Genomic DNA, 20216 nt, shown 5'->3' with positions numbered 1-20216 from the left:
TTATTCAAGTGGAGATAGTAAATCCACCAGTGCTTGATAACGTGATGGACTGTTGAGCTTCATGATCTACCAGAGATGCATTCTGTTTTCGATCCGGTTGGTTGGTTTTACAAGGGACAGAAGAGCACCGAGTGGAATATAACAGGGTCGTAAAAAGTCAACATCTGGTTTATTGAGGTATTGACGTTTTAATGCCAAACATGGACGTTTTAGGTATTAGCAAGCTCAGTCAGCACTTACAGGAGGTCCATCAGAGCCTGGAATTCCGGGAAGGCCTGGTTTGCCACTTGGGCCCTGTAAACAAAACAGTCAAGTGTCAGAAGATGCATTAATGAACCAAAGTTCTAATTCCTCTACCAGTCTTCCAACCCTCATTCTTACCTGCTCTCCTGGAGGTCCGTTTGGACCTTGTGGCCCAGAAAGCCCTTGTGTTCCAGGAGATCCTTGCTGTCCGGGAGGGCCAGGCTCACCTTGTGGACCCTGTTGAAGACAAAGAAGATATTTGAGATGAGCACCATTTTTTGGACATCATTTTTCAGGAATGACCTTGATCTATGTAGAATGTAACTTACCAGATTTCCCTTTGGTCCCACTTGCCCATCCATACCTCTCACTCCCTGTAGAAGTACAAATAACAATGTTACATGGCTGGGCAGTGGACACAAGGTGGCTAAAACATGTCACATGTGGTGGATACTCACAGGTGGGCCTGCAATTCCAGGTGGGCCTTTAGGTCCAAGAAGGCCTCTGACTCCCTAAAAAACATGGAGACGTGCATTTATCAGTGCTGTTCTTCAACAAATATATTTGGCTTAGAATCATTGGAGTCCATTTATCAGATATAGATATCTCAACTTTATGACATTCTACACACAGCTGTACATAAAGATAGTGGGCTACACGTTCTTGATGACTAAGAAAGGCCATCCAATGTTTATCTAAGGTACATGAATGGGTGTAACCGCATGAAGCAGGTTCATAAAATATGGCTGTATAGCCTCAAAAATGTCTCATGTACAATGTAAGATCTGAATGCACTCTGGATAGAAGCAAAAGTATAACTACTCTGAATATATATTCATGTTCCAGCCAAGTGAACTGTTTTGTTCTTCCTAGATAAGTTTCTTTGCAAAACTGGAGTAAAGCTAAAAGACCGGTAACTCCTGGGAAGTGTCAAGAATTCTCCATTTGGAGATATTGGTCTCAATTCAATAAGGGCAGGGCAGGAGGGCAGGACTGCTAAGAGCTGGAGAAAAATACCAAACACTTTTGCCTGATTTACCAAATGCATATATCTTAGTGAATTGCAATTTCTTGACATTTCCTGAGGTATTTTCCGCACAAGTCAGCAATTTACCTCACATGGTAATTCTAATGTTCTGTGCGGTAATAGGTTTAGTGAATTGGAATATAGGAAGGTGATCTGTAAAATCATGCTATTTTCAGCATTACCGAATGTGGCAATGCTTAGTGAATTGAGGCCATTGTGGTTGATGGACCAAGATTGAAGAGCAGTAGTAATCAAGTTGTAGTTTTTTCCTAGAAAGTAGCAGAGGTTTGCAACCCCTCACTTGGGTCATATTGAAACGAGAAATGGCTGAAAGGTTGGGAAATGAGCAGTTGTTTGACTATAATTACAGTAAATATAGTAATATTTCCAAACCTTTTAGCAATCCATACTATAGTCTGTTATGGTCCTAATGAGGACTACAAAACTTTGCCACCTAATAGCAGACATTTTCTTTTAATCCAGTAGATATTTTCTGGAGCACTCTGGTTCAATGGTTCCAATGGTCTCCTGTCAGGATCTCTCCTGTAGCATGTTCTGTCACTTGCAGTGGAGCTGCAACTGGGCAGCTCTGACTTGTCTGCTTGCATTCGGTTGTGCATTCGCAGTGAGCCTTATTGTCATTTGCAATCACTCTGCAGTTCAGAGCAGTCCAGGATGCTGTCAGGATTCCTCCTATTGTTTGCTGCAGTTGAACTGCAGCCAGATAGCCCTGGATTTCCTACATTCATGTTGTTGCATAGTACTGCATGTGTTTGTTATGATAGTCTTTCAACTAGCAAATGGTAATCAAGCCAGCTCAGGATTGAATGATTACCATTCAGCTGTGTGGGAATTTGCATACCTGCATCCATTGGCTGATGCCGGCATAAAAGTCTGCCTCCCATTTCAGACCCCGCCCGACATAGCGTTCAGCTCTCTGAGTTGTCGTTGGGTCTATGCTGTGAAAGTTGTTATTGTAAAAATGTATAATGCCTTGCTCTGTAATTTCATGTCTGCTGAACGTTTGCTGACCTGCGGGGGTCAGTAAAGTCCTTCTGATCCTGATAATTTGGATTCTGCAAGAACCAAGTTGGTGACTGGTAGTATTTCTTCTAGCCTTGTTCTTGCCTTGCTCTTGAGGACAAACTATAGCAGCGGTTGCCATTAGTTATGCTCCTACCTGTTAGTCTTGTCTATCTCAGTGTGAATTTTGCCATCGCTGGAACAGCGACTAGATTGGCTGAGCATTCCGTCTGTCTGTCTGTTGTCTGTCTTGTTAATTACCATTACTTGTGCTTTAGCTAGTGAGTTATTTGAGAGCTACATTTCATATATTGCGCATCAGCATGATATATATGTACTCTAGTCAGTCAGTTTTGTATTATTGTAATATTGTATATGGTTTTGTGTTCCGACCCTTGCCTGCCTCTTGACTACGAATTTGCCTAGCCCTTCTGTATTACTGCCATCTGATCTATCGTGTATGACCCAAGCCTGTTACCGACTACGTCTGTTGCGTATTGTATCACATAGCATCTAGCCTGATAGGCGGCCCAGAGCTGCAGTTGCTCTGGGCAATCTTGCTCCCTTGTTCATTACTCCTGTGTCCATTTGTGGAGCCTCTTTTCTGGAGTTTCTTTTGATTGTGGCCCTGCCTTCTTTTAGGAACATTGTGGCGACTTGTTTTAGGGTTGAATACATTGAGGCTTTGGGCCATATGCAATTCACTTTTTCACCCGAGTTTTCTCCTAAGAGATAATTTTTCATCTTTGATTTAAAATAACTTTACAGCACTTTTCAACTAAAAAAAGTACCAAAAAGTAGGTGAAAAGGTACTATCACAATTATTTTAAGTATTTTCCATTTTATTGACATGTTTAATAAATATGACCTAAGAGAAAAGTCAGGAGAAAAAGTTAATTGCATATGGGCCTAAGAGTCAACAGACTGTCTGCGATCATGTGTGGCTGTGCCTCGTCAACTGAATCTAACATTAATTAAAATTGAACAAATAGTTGGATAACTAAGGGAGTTTTATTTTTTTCTTCACATAACAAGTTTTTACTGCTCTAGACAACTTTTTAGAGGTGGTGTATGTCAGTCAGTGTTTCTTTAAGAATGCAAATTATGCACTCAGGATTCACGCTCAGTCTTTACTGTCATCTTCTATTCTATACACCAGCAGACACTTCAACCATGCAATTACTGAGAGATGACCACATCCACTGATCAGATCTAGGAGTCACATCTCAAAGAAAGCAAAACTACATAGAGCAGTATAACAGTTTATTGGCCACCTCCACCAGTGTCTATCACCTTGCCAAATGCTACGCTACACACTCCTGTCAGCATAGGTAAAGTGGACACCATTTCTCACGCTTCCCTAGAGATGCCAATACTCACGTAAAGCTCCGATAGAGCTGCCTTCAGGGCATCACAGCAGGGACTAGACTAGAGTATGGGGCCTGAGTGAGTCTGGGGCCCAGTGAACAGTGCAACACACACGGGCTCCAGCTGCTCTGTATTGGTGTGTCTGTGGCGAGTCTGCCCTTTGCTCACTGTTTGCCGGATTGGCCGGGGTATGCTTGCAGTGGAGCCCCATTTTGGCCAGAGTGGTGCAGTTCTCTGGCCTGGCCCTAAGCCCCACCTTTATGCCAGTCCCCTGGCCAGGCCCAGACCTCTCCTTTATGGCAGGCTTATTCTTAAAGGAAATGATAAGTGAATATTAATGGCTGCAAGGGACCAAAAGGACTTCAGGGGGCTGGGAGAAGCCGTAGGTAAGTAACTGGCCACTTTGAATGTCCCTAAAAATTCCCTTTAAAAGATACCTGAGCCACAGTCTAACATAAATAGTGTTATTTTACTTACCTTACAACCTCCTTAGGCCCCTCTGTGTCCTCACGGTCCTCTACCTGCTTTTCAGCTTAGTATAGCGTGAAAGAGGGAGTGGGGGCATTAAGTGTGCCCAGTATGGGGCCTGGAAATTTTTGATGGCAGCCCTGGGAGGATTTATTCATACTTATGCATAAAATGTGCCTTTCATATTGTCTACTGGACCAAACCACTGTACTTTAAACTTCTCTCTGAAGTTTCTGTAAGTTTTGAAGTCCTGGGAACAGATCAGATGACAGACATCCAATCCCGTTGTTAGACAGGTCAGAACGTCCATAAAAGTCTCTGGTTCAGTGGTGCTAATCAAGTTATTCCTCAGATCTAGTTTGGAACACAGTCCAAACAAAAAATAAAGCCTTGTTCTTCATCTGCGATATCTTGTTACTTGCTCAGGATCCCGGCCACTGACAGCTCTAATGACTCACTGTATCATGCTTATCAGTGTGGACAGTGCAATCAGGAGTAGCCTCTCAGAGTGTGCAGTGTAGCATTCGGCACTGTGATTGACACTGGTAGAGGTGGCTCTTTTCTGCAATACTGCTCAATGCAGTTTTATTTTCCTTAAAGGGGAACTGAAGAGAGAGGTATATGGAGGCTGCCATGTTTATTTCCTTTTAAGCAATACCAGTTGCCTGGCAGCCCTGCTGATCCCCTGCCTCTAATACTATTAGCCATAGCCCCTGAACAAGCATGCAGCAGATCAGGTGTTTCAGACTTTAAAGTCAGATGTGACAAGACTAGCTGCATGCTTGTTTCTGGTGTTATTCAGATACTACTGCAGAGAGATAGACCAGCAGGGCTGCCAGGCAACTGGAATTGATTAAAAGGAAATAAATATGGCAGCCTCCGTATACCTCTTACTTCAGTTCCCCTTTAAGGTGTGGTTCCTAAATCTGAATAATCTGGTCACAGACATGGCCAATAGCTCAGCAGGTGGAAGCTTGTAGTGTCTGCTGGTGTATGGACTAGAAGATGGCAGTAAAGATCGGGTGTGGACCCTGAGTGCATATCTTGTTTTTTTTTTCTCACATAGTTGGTATGGGTGTCTTGGTTCTACTTTGTTCCTCAAAGTGTACATACAGCCTTTCAAAGTTTTTCTACCGCTGCTTAAAGGACTACTATTGCAAAAAATTGAAATACATGTAAATATTTACAAATAAGAGCTATGTTTCTTCCAGAGTAAAATGAGCCATAAATTACTTTTCTCCTATGTTGCGGTCACTTACAGTAGCCAGTAGAAATCTGACAGAACTGACATGTTTTTGACTAGTCCATCTCTTCATGGAGGATACTCATTATTTAATTTATTATTTGCAAAAGCACTCCCTGGAAAGGATCTATACAAAGATGCAGGCTGCCCCACCAACCTGCTTGCACACTATGCTGGCATTTGGACAGAGCCACTGCCATTCACTAAGTGCTTTTGAAACCCTGAGAATCCCCCATGAGGAGATGGACTAGTCCAAAATCTGTCAGGACTGTCAGATTTCTACTACCTACTGTAAGTGACAGCAGCACAGAAAGCTGTGCGATTTTAAAACGCGTGTAAAAACATGCACGCATGGTGAAAACGTGCATTTCTCAAGTGGGGCCATTGCCTTCAATGGCCAGTGGAGCCATGCCTGTTTTGCCTTCCGTGGCAAAACGTGCATGATTCTAGCAAGTGATCTTCCCGGCTGTCATATTTTAGGCAACAAGTAAATAGCAACAGACTCACTATAAATACTGTAAAGACTTTTTTTCTAACTAACAAAAAAACAGTCCTCATTAAAGACAGTCATTGAGATGCAGCTAATTCCGGTTTACATGCAATTTTTATGCATCTTGGAATTAGCCAATTCAAAATGACAGGAAGAGCATTTGATTGGTCCAATGCCAACTTGAATTAAATTTGCATACATGCCAGAATTATCATTCAGCTCTCTAATCTTCAGCTAATGTTGAAGGACAAAAAAAACTAAAAAAAACTTCTATTCAATCCTGAACTCAATGTCCACTTTCAAGCGACTAGCTCTGACTAGAGCAAGAGGCGGGACACTGCGAATTGGGCAGGGCTAATGAAAGTGTGCCAGGATGCTGCTTTTCATTCTGGTAATGAGATGGCAGCTGTACAGAGCGTATATGTGCCTGTGTGTGCAGCTACCAGTGTGCAGCTACCAGTGAGCCTGTGTGTGCTGCTACCAGTGTGCCCGTGTGTGCAGCTACCAGTGTGCCCGTGTGTACAGCTACCAGTGTGCCTGTGTGTGCAGCTACCAGTGTGCAGCTACCAGTGAGCCTGTGTGTGCTGCTACCAGTGTGCCCGTGTGTGCAGCTACCAGTGTGCCCGTGTGTACAGCTACCAGTGTGCCCGTGTGTACAGCTACCAGTGTGCAGCTACCAGTGTGCAGCTACCAGTGAGCCTGTGTGTGCTGCTACCAGTGTGCAGCTACCAGTGAGCCTGTGTGTGCTGCTACCAGTGTGCCCATGTGTGCAGCTACCAGTGTGCCCGTGTGTGCAGCTACCAGTGTGCAGCTGCCAGTGTGCAGCTACCAGTGTGTCTGTGTGTGCTGCTACCAGTGAGCCCGTGTGTGCAGCTACCAGTGTGCCCGTGTGTGCAGCTACCAGTGTGCAGCTGCCAGTGAGCCTGTGTGTGCTGCTACCAGTGAGCCCGTGTGTGCAGCTACCAGTGTGCAGCTACCAGTGAGCCTGTGTGTGCTGCTACCAGTGTGCAGCTACCAGTGTGCAGCTACCAGTGTGCAGCTACCAGTGAGCCCGTGTGTGCAGCTACCAGTGTGCAGCTACCAGTGAGCCTGTGTGTGCTGCTACCAGTGTGCAGCTACCAGTGAGCCAGTGTGTGCTGCTACCAGTGTGCCCGTGTGTGCAGCTACCAGTGTGCCCGTGTGTGCAGCTACCAGTGTGCAGCTACCAGTGAGCCCGTGTGTGCTGCTACCAGTGAGCCCGTGTGTGCTGCTACCAGTGTGCAGCTACCAGTGAGCCCGTGTGTGCTGCTACCAGTGAGCCCGTGTGTGCAGCTACCAGTGTGCAGCTACCAGTGAGCCCATGTGTGCAGCTACCAGTGTGCAGCTACCAGTGAGCCCATGTGTGCAGCTACCAGTGAGCCCGTGTGTGCTGCTACCAGTGTGCAGCTACCAGTGAGCCCGTGTGTGCTGCTACCAGTGAGCCCGTGTGTGCAGCTATCAGTGAGCCCGTGTGTGCTGCTACCAGTGAGCCCGTGTGTGCTGCTACCAGTGTGCTGCTACCAGTGAGCCCGTGTGTGCAGCTACCAGTGTGCAGCTATCAGTGAGCCCGTGTGTGCAGCTACCAGTGTGCAGCTACCAGTGTGCCCATGTGTAGAGCTACCAGTGTGCCCGTGTGTGCAGCTACCAGCGTGCAGCTACCAGTGTGCAGCTACCAGTGTGCAGCTATCAGTGAGCCCGTGTGTGCAGCTACCAGTGAGCTTGTGTGTGCAGCTACCAGTGAGCCCGTGTGTGCAGCTACCAGTGAGCTTGTGTGTGCAGCTACCAGTGTGCAGCTATCAGTGAGCCCGTGTGTGCAGCTACCAGTGAGCTCGTGTTTGCAGCTACCAGTGAGCTTGTGTGTGCAGCTACCAGTGAGCCCGTGTGTGCAGCTACCAGTGTGCAGCTATCAGTGAGCCCATGTCAGTAGCTACCAGTGAGCTTGTGTGTGCAGCTACCAGTGAGCCCGTGTGTGCAGCTACCAGTGTGCCCGTGTGTGCAGCTACCAGTGTGCAGCTACCAGTGTGCCCGTGTGTGCAGCTACCAGTGTGCCCGTGTGTGCAGCTACCAGTGTGCCCGTGTGTGCAGCTATCAGTGAGCCCGTGTGAGTAGTTACCAGTGTGCCCGTGTGTGCAGCTACCAGTGAGCCCGTGTGTGCAGCTACCAGTGTGCAGCTATCAGTGAGCTCGTGTGAGCAGCTACCAGTGTGCAGCTGTCAGTGAGCCCGTGTGAGCAGCTACCAGTGTGCAGCTATCAGTAAGCCCGTGTGAGCAGCTACCAGTGTGCAGCTATCAGTGAGCCCGTGTGAGCAGCTACCAGTGTGCAGCTATCAGTGAGCCCGTGTGAGCAGCTACCAGTGTGCAGCTATCAGTGAGACTGTGTGAGCAGCTACCAGTGTGCAGCTATCAGTGAGCCCGTGTGAGCAGCTACCAGTGAGCTTGTGTGTGCAGCTACCAGTGTGCCCGTGTGTGCAGCTACCAGTGAGCCCGTGTGTGCAGCTACCAGTGAGCCCGTGTGAGCAGCTACCAGTGTGCAGCTATCAGTGAGACCGTGTGAGCAGCTACCAGTGAGCTTGTGTGTGCAGCTACCAGTGTGCCCGTGTGTGCAGCTACCAGTGAGCCCGTGTGAGCAGCTACCAGTGTGCAGCTATCAGTGAGCCCGTGTGAGCAGCTACCAGTGCAGCTACCAGTGAGCCCGTGTGAGCAGCTACCAGTGAGCCCATGTGTGCAGCTACCAGTGAGCCCGTGTGTGTAGCTACCAGTGTGCCCGTGTGTGCAGCTACCAGTGTGCCCGTGTGTGCAGCTACCAGTGTGCCCCTGTGTGCAGCTACCAGTGTGCCCGTTTGTGCAGCTACCAGTGTGCCCCTGAGTGCAGCTACCAGTGTGCCCGTGTGTGCAGCTACCAGTGTGCCTCTGTGTGCAGCTACCAGTGAGCCCATGTGTGCAGCTCCAGTGTGCCCGTGTGTGCAGCTATCAGTGTGCTCATGTGTGCAGCAACCAGTGAGCCCGTGTGAGCAGCTACCAGTGTGCCTGTGTGTACAGCTACCAGTGTGCAGCTACCAGTGTGCCTGTGTGTACAGCTACCAGTGTGCAGCAACCAGTGAGCCTGTGTGAGCAGCTACCAGTGTGCTTGTGTGAGCAGCTACCAGTGTACAGCTACCAGTGTGCCCGTGTGTGCAGCTACCAGTGTGCCTGTGTGTACAGCTACCAGTGTGCGGCTACCAGTGTGCCTGTGTGAGCAGCTACCAGTGTGCCCGTGTGTGCAGCTACCAGTGTGCAGCTACCAGTGTGCCCGTGTGTGCAGCTACCAGTGTGCAGCTACCAGTGTGCCCGTGTGTGCAGCTACCAGTGTGCCTGTGTGTACAGCTACCAGTGTGCAGCTACCAGTGAGCCCGTGTGAGCAGCTACCAGTGTACAGCTACCAGTGTGCCCGTGTGTGCAGCTACCAGTGTGCCTGTGTGTACAGCTACCAGTGTGCAGCTACCAGTGTGCCTGTGTGAGCAGCTACCAGTGTGCCCGTGTGTGCAGCTACCAGTGTGCCCGTGTGTGCAGCTACCAGTGTGCCAGAGTGTGCAGCTACCAGTGTGCCCCTGTGTGCAGCTACCAGTGTGCCAGAGTGTGCAGCTACCAGTGTGCCAGTGTGTACAGGTCCCATCTTAAGTCCAGGTCACATTTCAACCACACAAACAACAGTGCGATTTACAATACAAACAATTGTGAATGAGGAAAACCACGTGCAAAAAGGTGTTTGATAATAATGAGTTTTCTTACTGGTTCACCAGGGAGTCCACGAGGTCCAACATCTCCATCACCTCCCTAGGAGACAAGAAAGAAGAAGAATCAGACACTGATCTAACAGAGAGCTGCATCTCCATCTCCTGAACACATAGGTGACTCGGTGGCATAGTGGATAGTCCACTTGTCTTGTAGAGCTGCTAGGACACTCTCTGCATGCAGGAGTGCAGGTTGTATGTTCTCACCATGCCTGCATGGGTTTCCCCTGTGCATTCTGATTTCCCCCCACCACCCAAAAGCATGCTGAAAAATTAATTGGTTCCATCCAAAATTGTTCTTACACTATGGTCATGATTAAATTAAGAGAGAGACATTGACATGGCACTAAGTACTTTGTCAAGTGCTTCTGAAGATATCATAGAAAGTACTTTGTCAAGTGCTTCTGAAGAAGATACTTAATAATAATATGGTAGGGCATTAGACTATGACAGGATTAGATTGTGATCTCCTCTGAGGGCAGTCAGTGACATGACTCTGTAAAGTGCTGCAGAATATGTCAGTGCTATATAAATACATAATAATATGAATAATAATATGGTAGGACATTAGACTATGACTATGGTTGGGATAAGATTGTGATCTCCTCTGAGGACAGTCAGTGACATTACTATGTACTATGTAAAGTGCTGCAGAAGATGTCAGTGCTATATAAATACATAATAATAATATGGTAGGACATCAGACTATGACTATGGTAGGATTAGATTGTGATCTCCTCTGAGGACAGTCAGTGACATTACTATGTACTATGTAAAGTGCTGCAGAAAATGTCAGTGCTATATAGATACATAATAATAATACGGTGGGACATTAGACAATAACTATGGTTGGGATTAGATTGTGATCTCCTCTGAGGACAGTCAGTGACATGACTATGTACTATGTAAAGTGCTGCAGAAAATGTCAGTGCTATATGAATACATAATATGGTAGGACATACTGTAAGTGTTTATACTTCATGCGCCACCACAAAGTATTCTCCTGTGATGGGAAGGCAGCATCTGCGGTGGTATCAAAAATGTACCTCCTTTTATGGTCTCTATAATAAAAAGTAATTGGGGGAGGGGGGGGGCATGTTCTTTGTTTATATAAGGTTTGCATAACATTAAACATTTCAGAGGATGTGTGTACTTACCCTCCCACCATCCTCTCCTGGTGGACCCAAGGGGCCTTGCGTTCCAGAATCTCCCTGCAGAGAAGAAAGCACATGTCAGCAGCTAATTATCACAATGCAACTGATGCCCCTTATGTACATATCCAGTATGGAGGTCTGACCCAGGGCTTGGCCTGACTGTGTTACCAGTGCTCTGCCTGGCTGGTATGCAGAAGTATGACAGTAAGGAAAGGCATCATCACCCACACTTGTGGCTTGTTTCACAATCAGGGCTTGATGAGTTTTGTTTCTATCCATTCACCTCTTGAATAGAATCTGATCTTGTCATAGTGTGTTGACAATTCCACATTTTTTTCACCTACCTTCGCTTCCCTACCCCGCTCCATGCAGCACATATCCGAGATTAATAACATTATTTAAATCTATTCTACTGCCCAAAAATGTCACAAAATCCCTGCAAGAAAGGGTCGTTATGAGAATGTACACTCCTGTCTACCCAGGGCCGGATTTCTGGGAAGGCCGCAAAGGCCCGGGCCTTGAGCGGCTAGACATGGAAGAGGGGCGGCTGGACATTAAATAAGGGTTGCTGCATATGGAGGAGGAGGCTGCAAATTGAAAAAGGAGCTGCAAATGGGGAGCAACACAAAGAAAAGGGATGCCGGAATGGGGTGGCACTGCTGTTAATGAAGGCGGAGCAACATGAAATCTGGCCTAGGGGCGTTTAAATGATAAATCCGGCCTTGTCTCTATCCCTCTCTTCTCCCCCTCCCAAAAAACTGTTCGTCAAAGGGCTTATGACAAACACAAGTGAAGCTAGTGGTATGGAGGGGGGGACCTGTGACATTTCCCTTGTAAGGTGGTGGCACTACCCCCTGGTGTGCAGCACGGGGTGTTAGATATAGCCTGATGCAAGCAATATTGGGCACTATATGTTTTTATGATTTTACAGGGATTGAAGTATGCACAGTGATTGAACTTGAGTATTTCCTGAGAACACTGCAACAGCGTGACTCGGGTGGCAGGGGAAGGGCGTGGCCACTCTTACTGCTGAAGCCACGCCCTCATACTTAACAATGGAAGTGCTGCAAGGCTTTTGATCATGGCAGCCCTGAGTAAGGCAAGCAGAATACATCACTAAGGGTGTAGGAATACCTTTAGTGATGTATTTAGGAATCAATACGTTTACTTTTAAGCGGATGCGAAATGAAAAACTAACTATAACAAGTAACTTGTCTATATACGTTATCTAAAGTTTAGATAGTTTACACAGCATATCTATCTGGAAACAGCTTCAGTTTATGAATATGTATTCCTGTGATACAATGAGGGCAGCCATGTTCTGTTTGTCACATTGTCACAGGGTGAGAGCTGGAGATGCTATCAGCTTGCCTGTCTGTAAATTCAGTCCCCTCTCCTCCTCCTCCTCCCTCCTCCCCTCTGCCTCTGAAATCTCTGGCTAGTAATACCTCCCCCTCCTCCTGCCCAGACTAAGCTCCCATAAGCTCTTGCTACTGTCTGAAAATGCCAAAGCACTATGAAAAGCTGTGGGCGAGGCTTGTTTATTTTATAGGGAATTAGAGTATTAAAACAAAAACAAAAAAAGTATTTGGCTTGAGGGATGCCCTATAAACTATATGAAAGGAACACAATTATGCAATGAGTAAAAATTTATCTCAGATCCACTTTAAATCTAACAATAAATGTAGCTGTCCACACTTAAAGTGACCAAGCAGCACATAGAAGTGGGCACCTGTTATTCTCAATCCGCAACTATGCAAAGGTGCATTTGTGTTTTTGTGTGTTTTCTGTGTTTCTTTCCCATTAATTACCTACACCTAGCTCATCCCTTTAATTAAAAAACACTTCATAATGCCTGACCTTACCCATAGCTCCCAGCTATCACTCTTTCGGAAAGACAGTCCCTCTTTGGAAACCAAATCCCTCTGTCCCTCTTTCCTTGTCATTTGTCCCTCTTTTGGGACTGATGTACAGATCTATGTGAATATTTGTATTTTTCTACTTAAAAATATTTTTACTTGACTTTAAACTTTACTCCCATTCTATAAAGGGACCCTGAGCTGTTCTTAAGATCAAGATAGGGACTTACCTGTGGCTTCCTCCAGTCCCCCCGTAGCCCGCTAGATCCCCCAAACAATTTTATTTTTTACTATATGGCCCTTTAGTCAGTTAACCGATATATAAATATATCTGTTACAATCCTTGACCTTGTGTTATTCAGACCCCAGAGACTAGGCCTAGATCCTGTTGAAGAGAAGTGCTCTTGACAAGTTGTTAGAATTAGAACCTTATGTGCTGTTAGATGTAATTCAGCCTTGCTTGTCAGAGATGAAGATAATTAATATGAATGATATGAACTGGAAACAGAGATCAACTGTCAGCCAGCATGAGTATAAATAAATACTGTATGTTTTTGCACTAGTCACATGAAAGACATACATATTGGACTAATCATTAAGCACATCTTCAGAAGATGCTGCTGCCTATAGGAATTATGGGAAGCACAGTTCTAATATAACTACTATAACTGCTGCAGGGCAGCAACAGTCACAAGGTTTGGAAGGACTGCCCACAAGGCACAGCTATGATATGGCACAGTGTAGGGGCCAGCCGAATGCCTAGTGCATTATTTTAAAGATCTTTTTTTCTTTTAAAGATGAATAACAGGTTACTAGTCACCGCTTAAAGGACTACTACAACAACAAAAAAGTAAGCAGTTAAAATCTGACAGAACCGACAGGTTTTAGACTAGTTCAACTCCTCATGGGGGAATCTCAGGGTTTTCTTTGTTTTCTGAAGCATTTACTGGATGGCAGTTTACCTGTCAAAATAGTAAGATACCAGCCAGTCTCGCTACTCACCTGCACAGTATTTTGTCAGTTAGACATGGCAACTGCCATTCAGGAAATGCTTTTTGACAACAAAGAAAACCCTGAGAATCCCCCATGAGGAGATGGACTGGTTCAAAACTGTCAGATTTTGTCTGTCAGTTCTGTCAGATTTTAACTGTCTACTTTTTTCGCTGGAGTGGTCCTTTAAAGTTTCTGCTGTTGAAATAGGGGTTTGTTGTCCTATTTGGGGAAGACAAGACAGAATGGACCCCTCACTAATTGCACTGCCATTAGAGATAGTAGGGGTTGTAGCAGAGATAAAGTAAGATGACATGGGGCCCTAGGCAAGCAAGGACTTGGGGCCCACCCTTTACGGCCACCTGGCTTATTGGGCAAAATGTGTTGGGGGCTAGCATAAACTGGACCCCTAGACTCTCTCCAGGCCCTAGGCACCTGCCTAAGTTGCCTTGTGGGTGATCCGGGTCTGGGCCGTAGGGTTTTTCTTACAATTTGTTATCACTTTATCACAGCCAATGCAATGATAATAACTTTTCCATTGCACTGGCTATATGTTACTGATGTATGCTATAGAGATGCTGTGACGCTGTCTGTAAAAAGTGCACTGCTATATAGCTATGGATACATTTTTTATTATTGTGAACATGTATTGTTTAATAAAGTCTGATTAAAAAAATAAATGAATGCCTGCAGAAGCAAAAGAGGTTTCGGTAATTTACTGAATACAACTTAATTATTTTATTGTTGATTTTTAACTTCTTCCAACTTACTTTTGTTTTTGTATTTTAGATGGACTTTAAACATACTGTACTTTACTACTTACTATACTACTAAAATAAAACTGATTTTCAACATAAACTTCTCAGTCACCAGGACTGGCCTTTCCAGGCCCGGTCCGCCCATGATGCCAAGTGAGGAGACTTCCTCAGGTGGCAGAAGTCTGGGGGCAGCACCAGAAAGTGAAGAGAGTGCCTGGCCAACCTCTACTGGAGGCAACTTTACCTGGCTAACCTATACACTGGGGGCCACTGTACCTAGCTACCAATACTGGGGGCACCTATACCTGGCTACCCACCTATACTGAGGGTGTTTTGGGGGGAGGGGGGTTTACCGCAGCTATAACGTGCGGTGCAAAATGTCGGGTGCAGTGCGATCATTCCAATTCGGGGTGGGGGGACGAACGCATCCTCACAAGTTTCCCACAGGCAGCAAAAAGTCTAGAACTGGCCATGGGCCTTTCACACGCAAACATGCCTATGTATACAACTTTGTGCACTTTGCTGTTGCAGCATTGAAGCGCACCTGACAATGTGAACAGGACACAACCAATTCTCTTCCACCATTTACATTTCTAAATATTTCTTTAGCTCGCTTCTACCTACTGATAAGGGACATAGCAATAGCCATAGCAGCCATAACAACGGCTATGAAGCCTTGGAGTAGACCGGGCCCAGGTTGTACATGATGTGTTCAATATTAACTTTTCATTGTTTCTCCACCCTTTGACTTTGTCTCTTAGCTCATGGACGTATACATTGTACGGGAATAGCAAAAGATAAAAGGAATCAGTCAGACTAAAAGATGACCCTTATCGTAAACTCTACACAGTAAACCAGAAATCTGTCATTAACTCACCCGGTTACCTTTCTCTCCCGGCAAGCCAGGCAGCCCATCGAAACCCCTGTCCCCCTGTCGAGAAAACATAGTTTAGTAAAAATCTGAAAACAGCAGCAGCAGTTCTGGAGAATCACAAGGACATCAGTATCACATCTCACCTTGCCACCAAATTCACCAGGAAGGCCACGAGCACCGTCAGCACCAGCGCGACCCTACAACAAAACCATGATAGAAATTATGGACTCTTTAAAACCAATTAAAGAGTCTAGATGTTTTCTTGCAGAGTTTTTTAGTTATTTATGTATCACAGATGTAACTTGTCAAAATGCAGAATGCAATCTTGATATATAATACATTCCGAAAAGAATCCAGGCTTTTCTGGTCTACAGTGATGGAAGGCTGTTGAGGCCATAAAGCCATATTTTCTCTTTGTAGTGCATTCATAGTTCTGTAGTATCTGAGGCTTGGTGAGACGTATCCAACAAAGCCACCAAGTTAATCGTATTTGGGACAGTTCCATTAATGCTTTGCAATATTCTGCATCACTGAAATACAGAGCACATTTTGTGCTTAGTGATGGCTAGTGTTGGGCGAACATCTAGATGTTCGGGTTCGGGCCGAACAGGCCGAACATGGCCGCGATGTTCGGGTGTTCGACCCGAACTCCGAACATAATGGAAGTCAATGGGGACCCGAACTTTTGTGCTTTGTAAAGCCTCCTTATATGCTACATACCCCAAATTTACAGGGTATGTGCACCTTGGGAGTGGGTACAAGAGGAAAAAAAAATTTAGCAAAAAGAGCTTATAGTTTTTGAGAAAATCGATTTTAAAGTTTCAAAGGGAAAACTGTCTTTTAAATGCGGGAAATGTCTGTTTTCTTTGCACAGGTAACATGCTTTTTGTCGGCATGCAGTCATAAATGTAATACATATAAGAGGTTCCAGGAAAAGGGACCGGTAATGCTAACCCAGCAGCAGCACACGTGATGGAACAGGAGGAGGGTGGCGCAGGAGGAGAAGGCCACGCTTTGAGACACAACAACCCAGGCCTTGCATGAGGACAAGAAGCGTGCGGATAGCATGCTTTGTACCACCATGCAGTCATAAATGTAATAAAGATAAGTGGTTCAATAAACAGGGACCACGCGGCAACGCTAACCCAGCAGCAGCACACGTGATGGAACAGGAGGAGGCGCAGGAGGAGAAGGCCACGCTTTGTGAGACACAACAACCCAGGCCTTGCATGAGGACAAAAAGCGTGCGGATAGCATGCTTTGTACCGCCATGTAGTCATAAATGTAATAAAGATAAGAGGTTCAATAAACAGGGACCACGCGGCAACGCTAACCCAGCAGCAGCAGCAGCAGCAGCACACGTGAGTGGCAGTAAACAATGGTATATAGTCTGGCTGAGCGGTGTACACAGAGTGTCAGTAAACAATGGTATATAGTGTGGCTGAGTGGTGTACACAGAGTGTCAGTAAACAATGGTATATAGTCTGGCTGAGCGGTGTACACAGAGTGGCAGTAAACACAATGCTATATACTCTGGCTGAGCGAGCGGTGTACTACTGTTCCCAGCAGACACAGAACAGTAAACAGAATGCTATATAGTGTGGCTGAGCGAGCGGTGTACCACTATTCCCAGCAGACACAGAACAGTGAACAGAATGCTATATAGTGTGGCTGAGCGAGCGGTGTACCACTATTCCCAGCAGACACAGAACAGTAAACAGAATGCTATATAGTGTGGCTGAGCGAGCGGTGTACCACTATTCCAAGCAGACACAGAACAGTGAACAGAATGCTATATAGTGTGGCTGAGCGAGCGGTGTACCACTATTCCCAGCAGACACAGAGTGGCAGTAAACAGAATGCTATATAGTGTGGCTGAGCGAGGTACACAGAGTGGCAGTAAACAGAATGCTATATAGTGTGGCTGAGCGAGCGGTGTACCACTATTCCCAGCAGACACAGAACAGTGAACAGAATGCTATATAGTGTGGCTGAGCGAGCGGTGTACCACTATTCCCAGCAGACACAGAACAGTGAACAGAATGCTATATAGTGTGGATGAGCGAGCGGTGTACCACTATTCCCAGCAGACACAGAACAGTAAACAGAATGCTATATAGTGTGGCTGAGCGAGCGGTGTACCACTATTCCCAGCAGACACAGAACAGTGAACAGAATGCTATATAGTGTGGCTGAGCGAGCGGTGTACCACTATTCCCAGCAGACACAGAACAGTGAACAGAATGCTATATAGTGTGGCTGAGCGAGCGGTGTACTACTGTTCCCAGCAGACACAGAACAGTACACAGAATGCTATATAGTGTGGCTGAACGAGCGGTGTACTACTGTTCCCAGCAGACACAGAACAGTACACAGAATGCTATATAGTGTGGCTGAACGAGCGGTGTACCACTATTCCAAGCAGACACAGAACAGTGAACAGAATGCTATATAGTGTGGCTGAGCGAGCGGTGTACCACTATTCCCAGCAGACACAGAGTGGCAGTAAACAGAATGCTATATAGTGTGGCTGAGCGAGGTACACAGAGTGGCAGTAAACAGAATGCTATATAGTGTGGCTGTGCAAGCGGTGTACTACTATTCCCAGCAGACACAGAGTGGCAGTAAACAGAATGCTATATAGTGTGGCTGAGCGAGGTACACAGAGTGGCAGTAAACAGAATGCTGAGCGAGCGGTGTACTACTATTCCCAGCAGCGACACACAATGACTGGGGGGGACCCTGGCTAGCGTGGCTGGAGCGCGAACTACCCTGCCTGCCTACCCAAAGCTAAACCCACAGACAAATGGCGGAGATATGACGTGGTTCGGGTATTTATTTACCCGAACCACGTGACAGTTCGGCCAATCAGAGCGCGTTCGGGTCCGAACCACGTGACCCGTTCGGCCAATCACAGCGCTAGCCGAACGTTCGGGGAACGTTCGGCCATGCGCTCTTAGTTCGGCCATATGGCCGAACGGTTTGGCCGAGCACCGTCAGGTGTTCGGCCGAACTCGAACATCACCCGAACAGGGTGATGTTCTGCAGAACCCGAACAGTGGCGAACACTGTTCGCCCAACACTAGTGATGGCTATGTCTAGGAGAAGCATGTGATCAGTTTAGTCAGGTGGTAGATATGCAAGTCTCTGATTTGCTAGTCATGGTCATGTGCTAAAGCAGGATGTGATCACAGCCAATAAGAGCTTTGAAAATCTATCAGCTGATCAAACAAATCACATGCTTCTCCGTGAGGTCCCCTCATGACCATCATTATTTGTGCTCACTGCCCTTTCTAAAGTGCTCTAGAAGTTCAAAAACTTCTCAACAATGTAAGCATCAAAACACACTCCTGAGGGCTCGTTTCCACTGTAGCGGTGCGGAATCGCCTGGATTCCACCGCTGAAGAAATCGCATGCGGCTGCGTTTCCCCATGCGGATTTACCCGCGATTTCGCATGCGATTTCGCATGGCAAGGAGCCAGGCGAATTTAACCATGTGACTGCCTGTGTAAAGTACCATTGCCTTTCATGCAAAATCGCATGCGAAATCGCGGGGAAATCCGCATGACAAAGCCGCATGCGATTTCCCTATTGAATGCATTAGCGGCGATTCACCCGCATTCCTGCCGCACGCGAAATCTGACGACCCTGTCGTGCAGATTTTTCCTGCACCGAAAAACGCCGCCGCCGCCGCACACGTGGAAACAGCCCCATCCACTAACATTGAGTATGCGAATCCGCATGCAGTGCCCGCATGCGGATTCGCTATAGTGGAAACGAGCCCTAAAGGTGAAACATCAACATAATTATATGTCAATCACAAAGTCTAAAGGTGGCCACTAATGATCCAATCTTTTTCATCCAATCTTACAACTTCTATATAATATAAGGGAACTGCCTGAAGTATCCATTCAGTATATTTACTCAATTTACCTCTATACTAAATAGATTTGGTAAGATTGGATGCAAAAGATTGGATCACTAGTGGCCACCATAAGGTTCATCATCTATTTTATCTAAGAATATATCCATATATCACTTACAAGAAACACCAGAGGCTGAAATTTGATAAACATATGTTGGAGTCTGTGATCTTATTGGCATGTTTTCAGTTGTACAAGGTAGAAGTAAATGCTCCTTTGACCCCGGCTCCCAGTTTAAAGTGACCCGGAAGCTAACTATAAGAGCCTGTTTCCACTACACGCGGATTCTGGATGCAGAAAAACTGACTCCAATGAATGCCTATGGGCCTGTTTCCACTGAACGTGATTTTTCTGATGCAGCTTTCCCAAAGGCATTCATTGGAGTCAGTTTTCTGCATCCAGAATCCGCGTGTAGTGGAAACAGGCCCTTAAAAAAAAAAGTTAAAGTGGATTCGAGATGAAAAAGTAACTATAACAAGTAACTTGTCTATATATCTTATCTAAAGTTTACACAGCAAATCTGGCTGCATACAGCTTCAACAGTTTAAGATGATTTATTCCTGTGATACAATGAGAGCGGCCATGTTCTGTGTGTCATCATTACACAGGCAATCTGCAACTGCATCTCCACCCCTCAGCCTGTGAAAAATGCACTCCCCCCTCCTCCTCCTGCCCAGACTGAGCTCCCATAAGCCCTTGCTACATGGGTCTGAGTGCCTTGGCATTTTGGAGAAACTGTGGGCGAGGCTTGTTTAGTTTATAGGGAATTAGAGTATTAAAACAAAAAAAAGTATTTGGCTTGAGGAATGCCGTATAAACTATATGTAAGGAACACAATTACGCAATGTATAAAAGTTCATCTCGGATCCATTTTAAATACCTATTTCGAGAGAAAGCTCTGGATCCCATAGGTAGAGCCTTCCCATCCTCTCTCTGTTACCTCGTTAAAGCGCTGTCCCCCCCAATGAAATTATTCAACCTGCAGGTCGAATACGTCTTTGGGTAGGCT

At 46.0% G+C, this 20216-nt stretch overlaps 1 protein-coding gene across 6 annotated transcripts in view; it reads right to left on the bottom strand.

Moving 5' to 3' along the window:
* COL11A2 (collagen type XI alpha 2 chain) overlaps positions 1-20216 on the bottom strand; it is a 235462-nt gene that overhangs the window by 66496 nt on the left and 148750 nt on the right. For all 6 annotated transcript variants that reach the window (XM_068250195.1, XM_068250194.1, XM_068250196.1 and 3 more), the window contains 8 exons: positions 15428-15481; positions 15288-15341; positions 10807-10860; positions 9648-9692; positions 702-755; positions 573-617; positions 382-480; positions 241-294 (listed from right to left, as the gene is read on the bottom strand). In XM_068250195.1, coding sequence (XP_068106296.1) covers positions 241-294; positions 382-480; positions 573-617; positions 702-755; positions 9648-9692; positions 10807-10860; positions 15288-15341; positions 15428-15481 — 459 coding nt within the window. The remainder of the gene's footprint in view (positions 1-240; positions 295-381; positions 481-572; positions 618-701; positions 756-9647; positions 9693-10806; positions 10861-15287; positions 15342-15427; positions 15482-20216) is intronic.

The sequence above is a fragment of the Hyperolius riggenbachi genome, chromosome 8 (assembly GCF_040937935.1).
Source record: "Hyperolius riggenbachi isolate aHypRig1 chromosome 8, aHypRig1.pri, whole genome shotgun sequence".
NCBI lineage: Eukaryota > Metazoa > Chordata > Amphibia > Anura > Hyperoliidae > Hyperolius > Hyperolius riggenbachi.
Note: the sequence above shows the minus strand (reverse complement) of the source record. Positions and strands in the feature narration are given on the sequence as shown.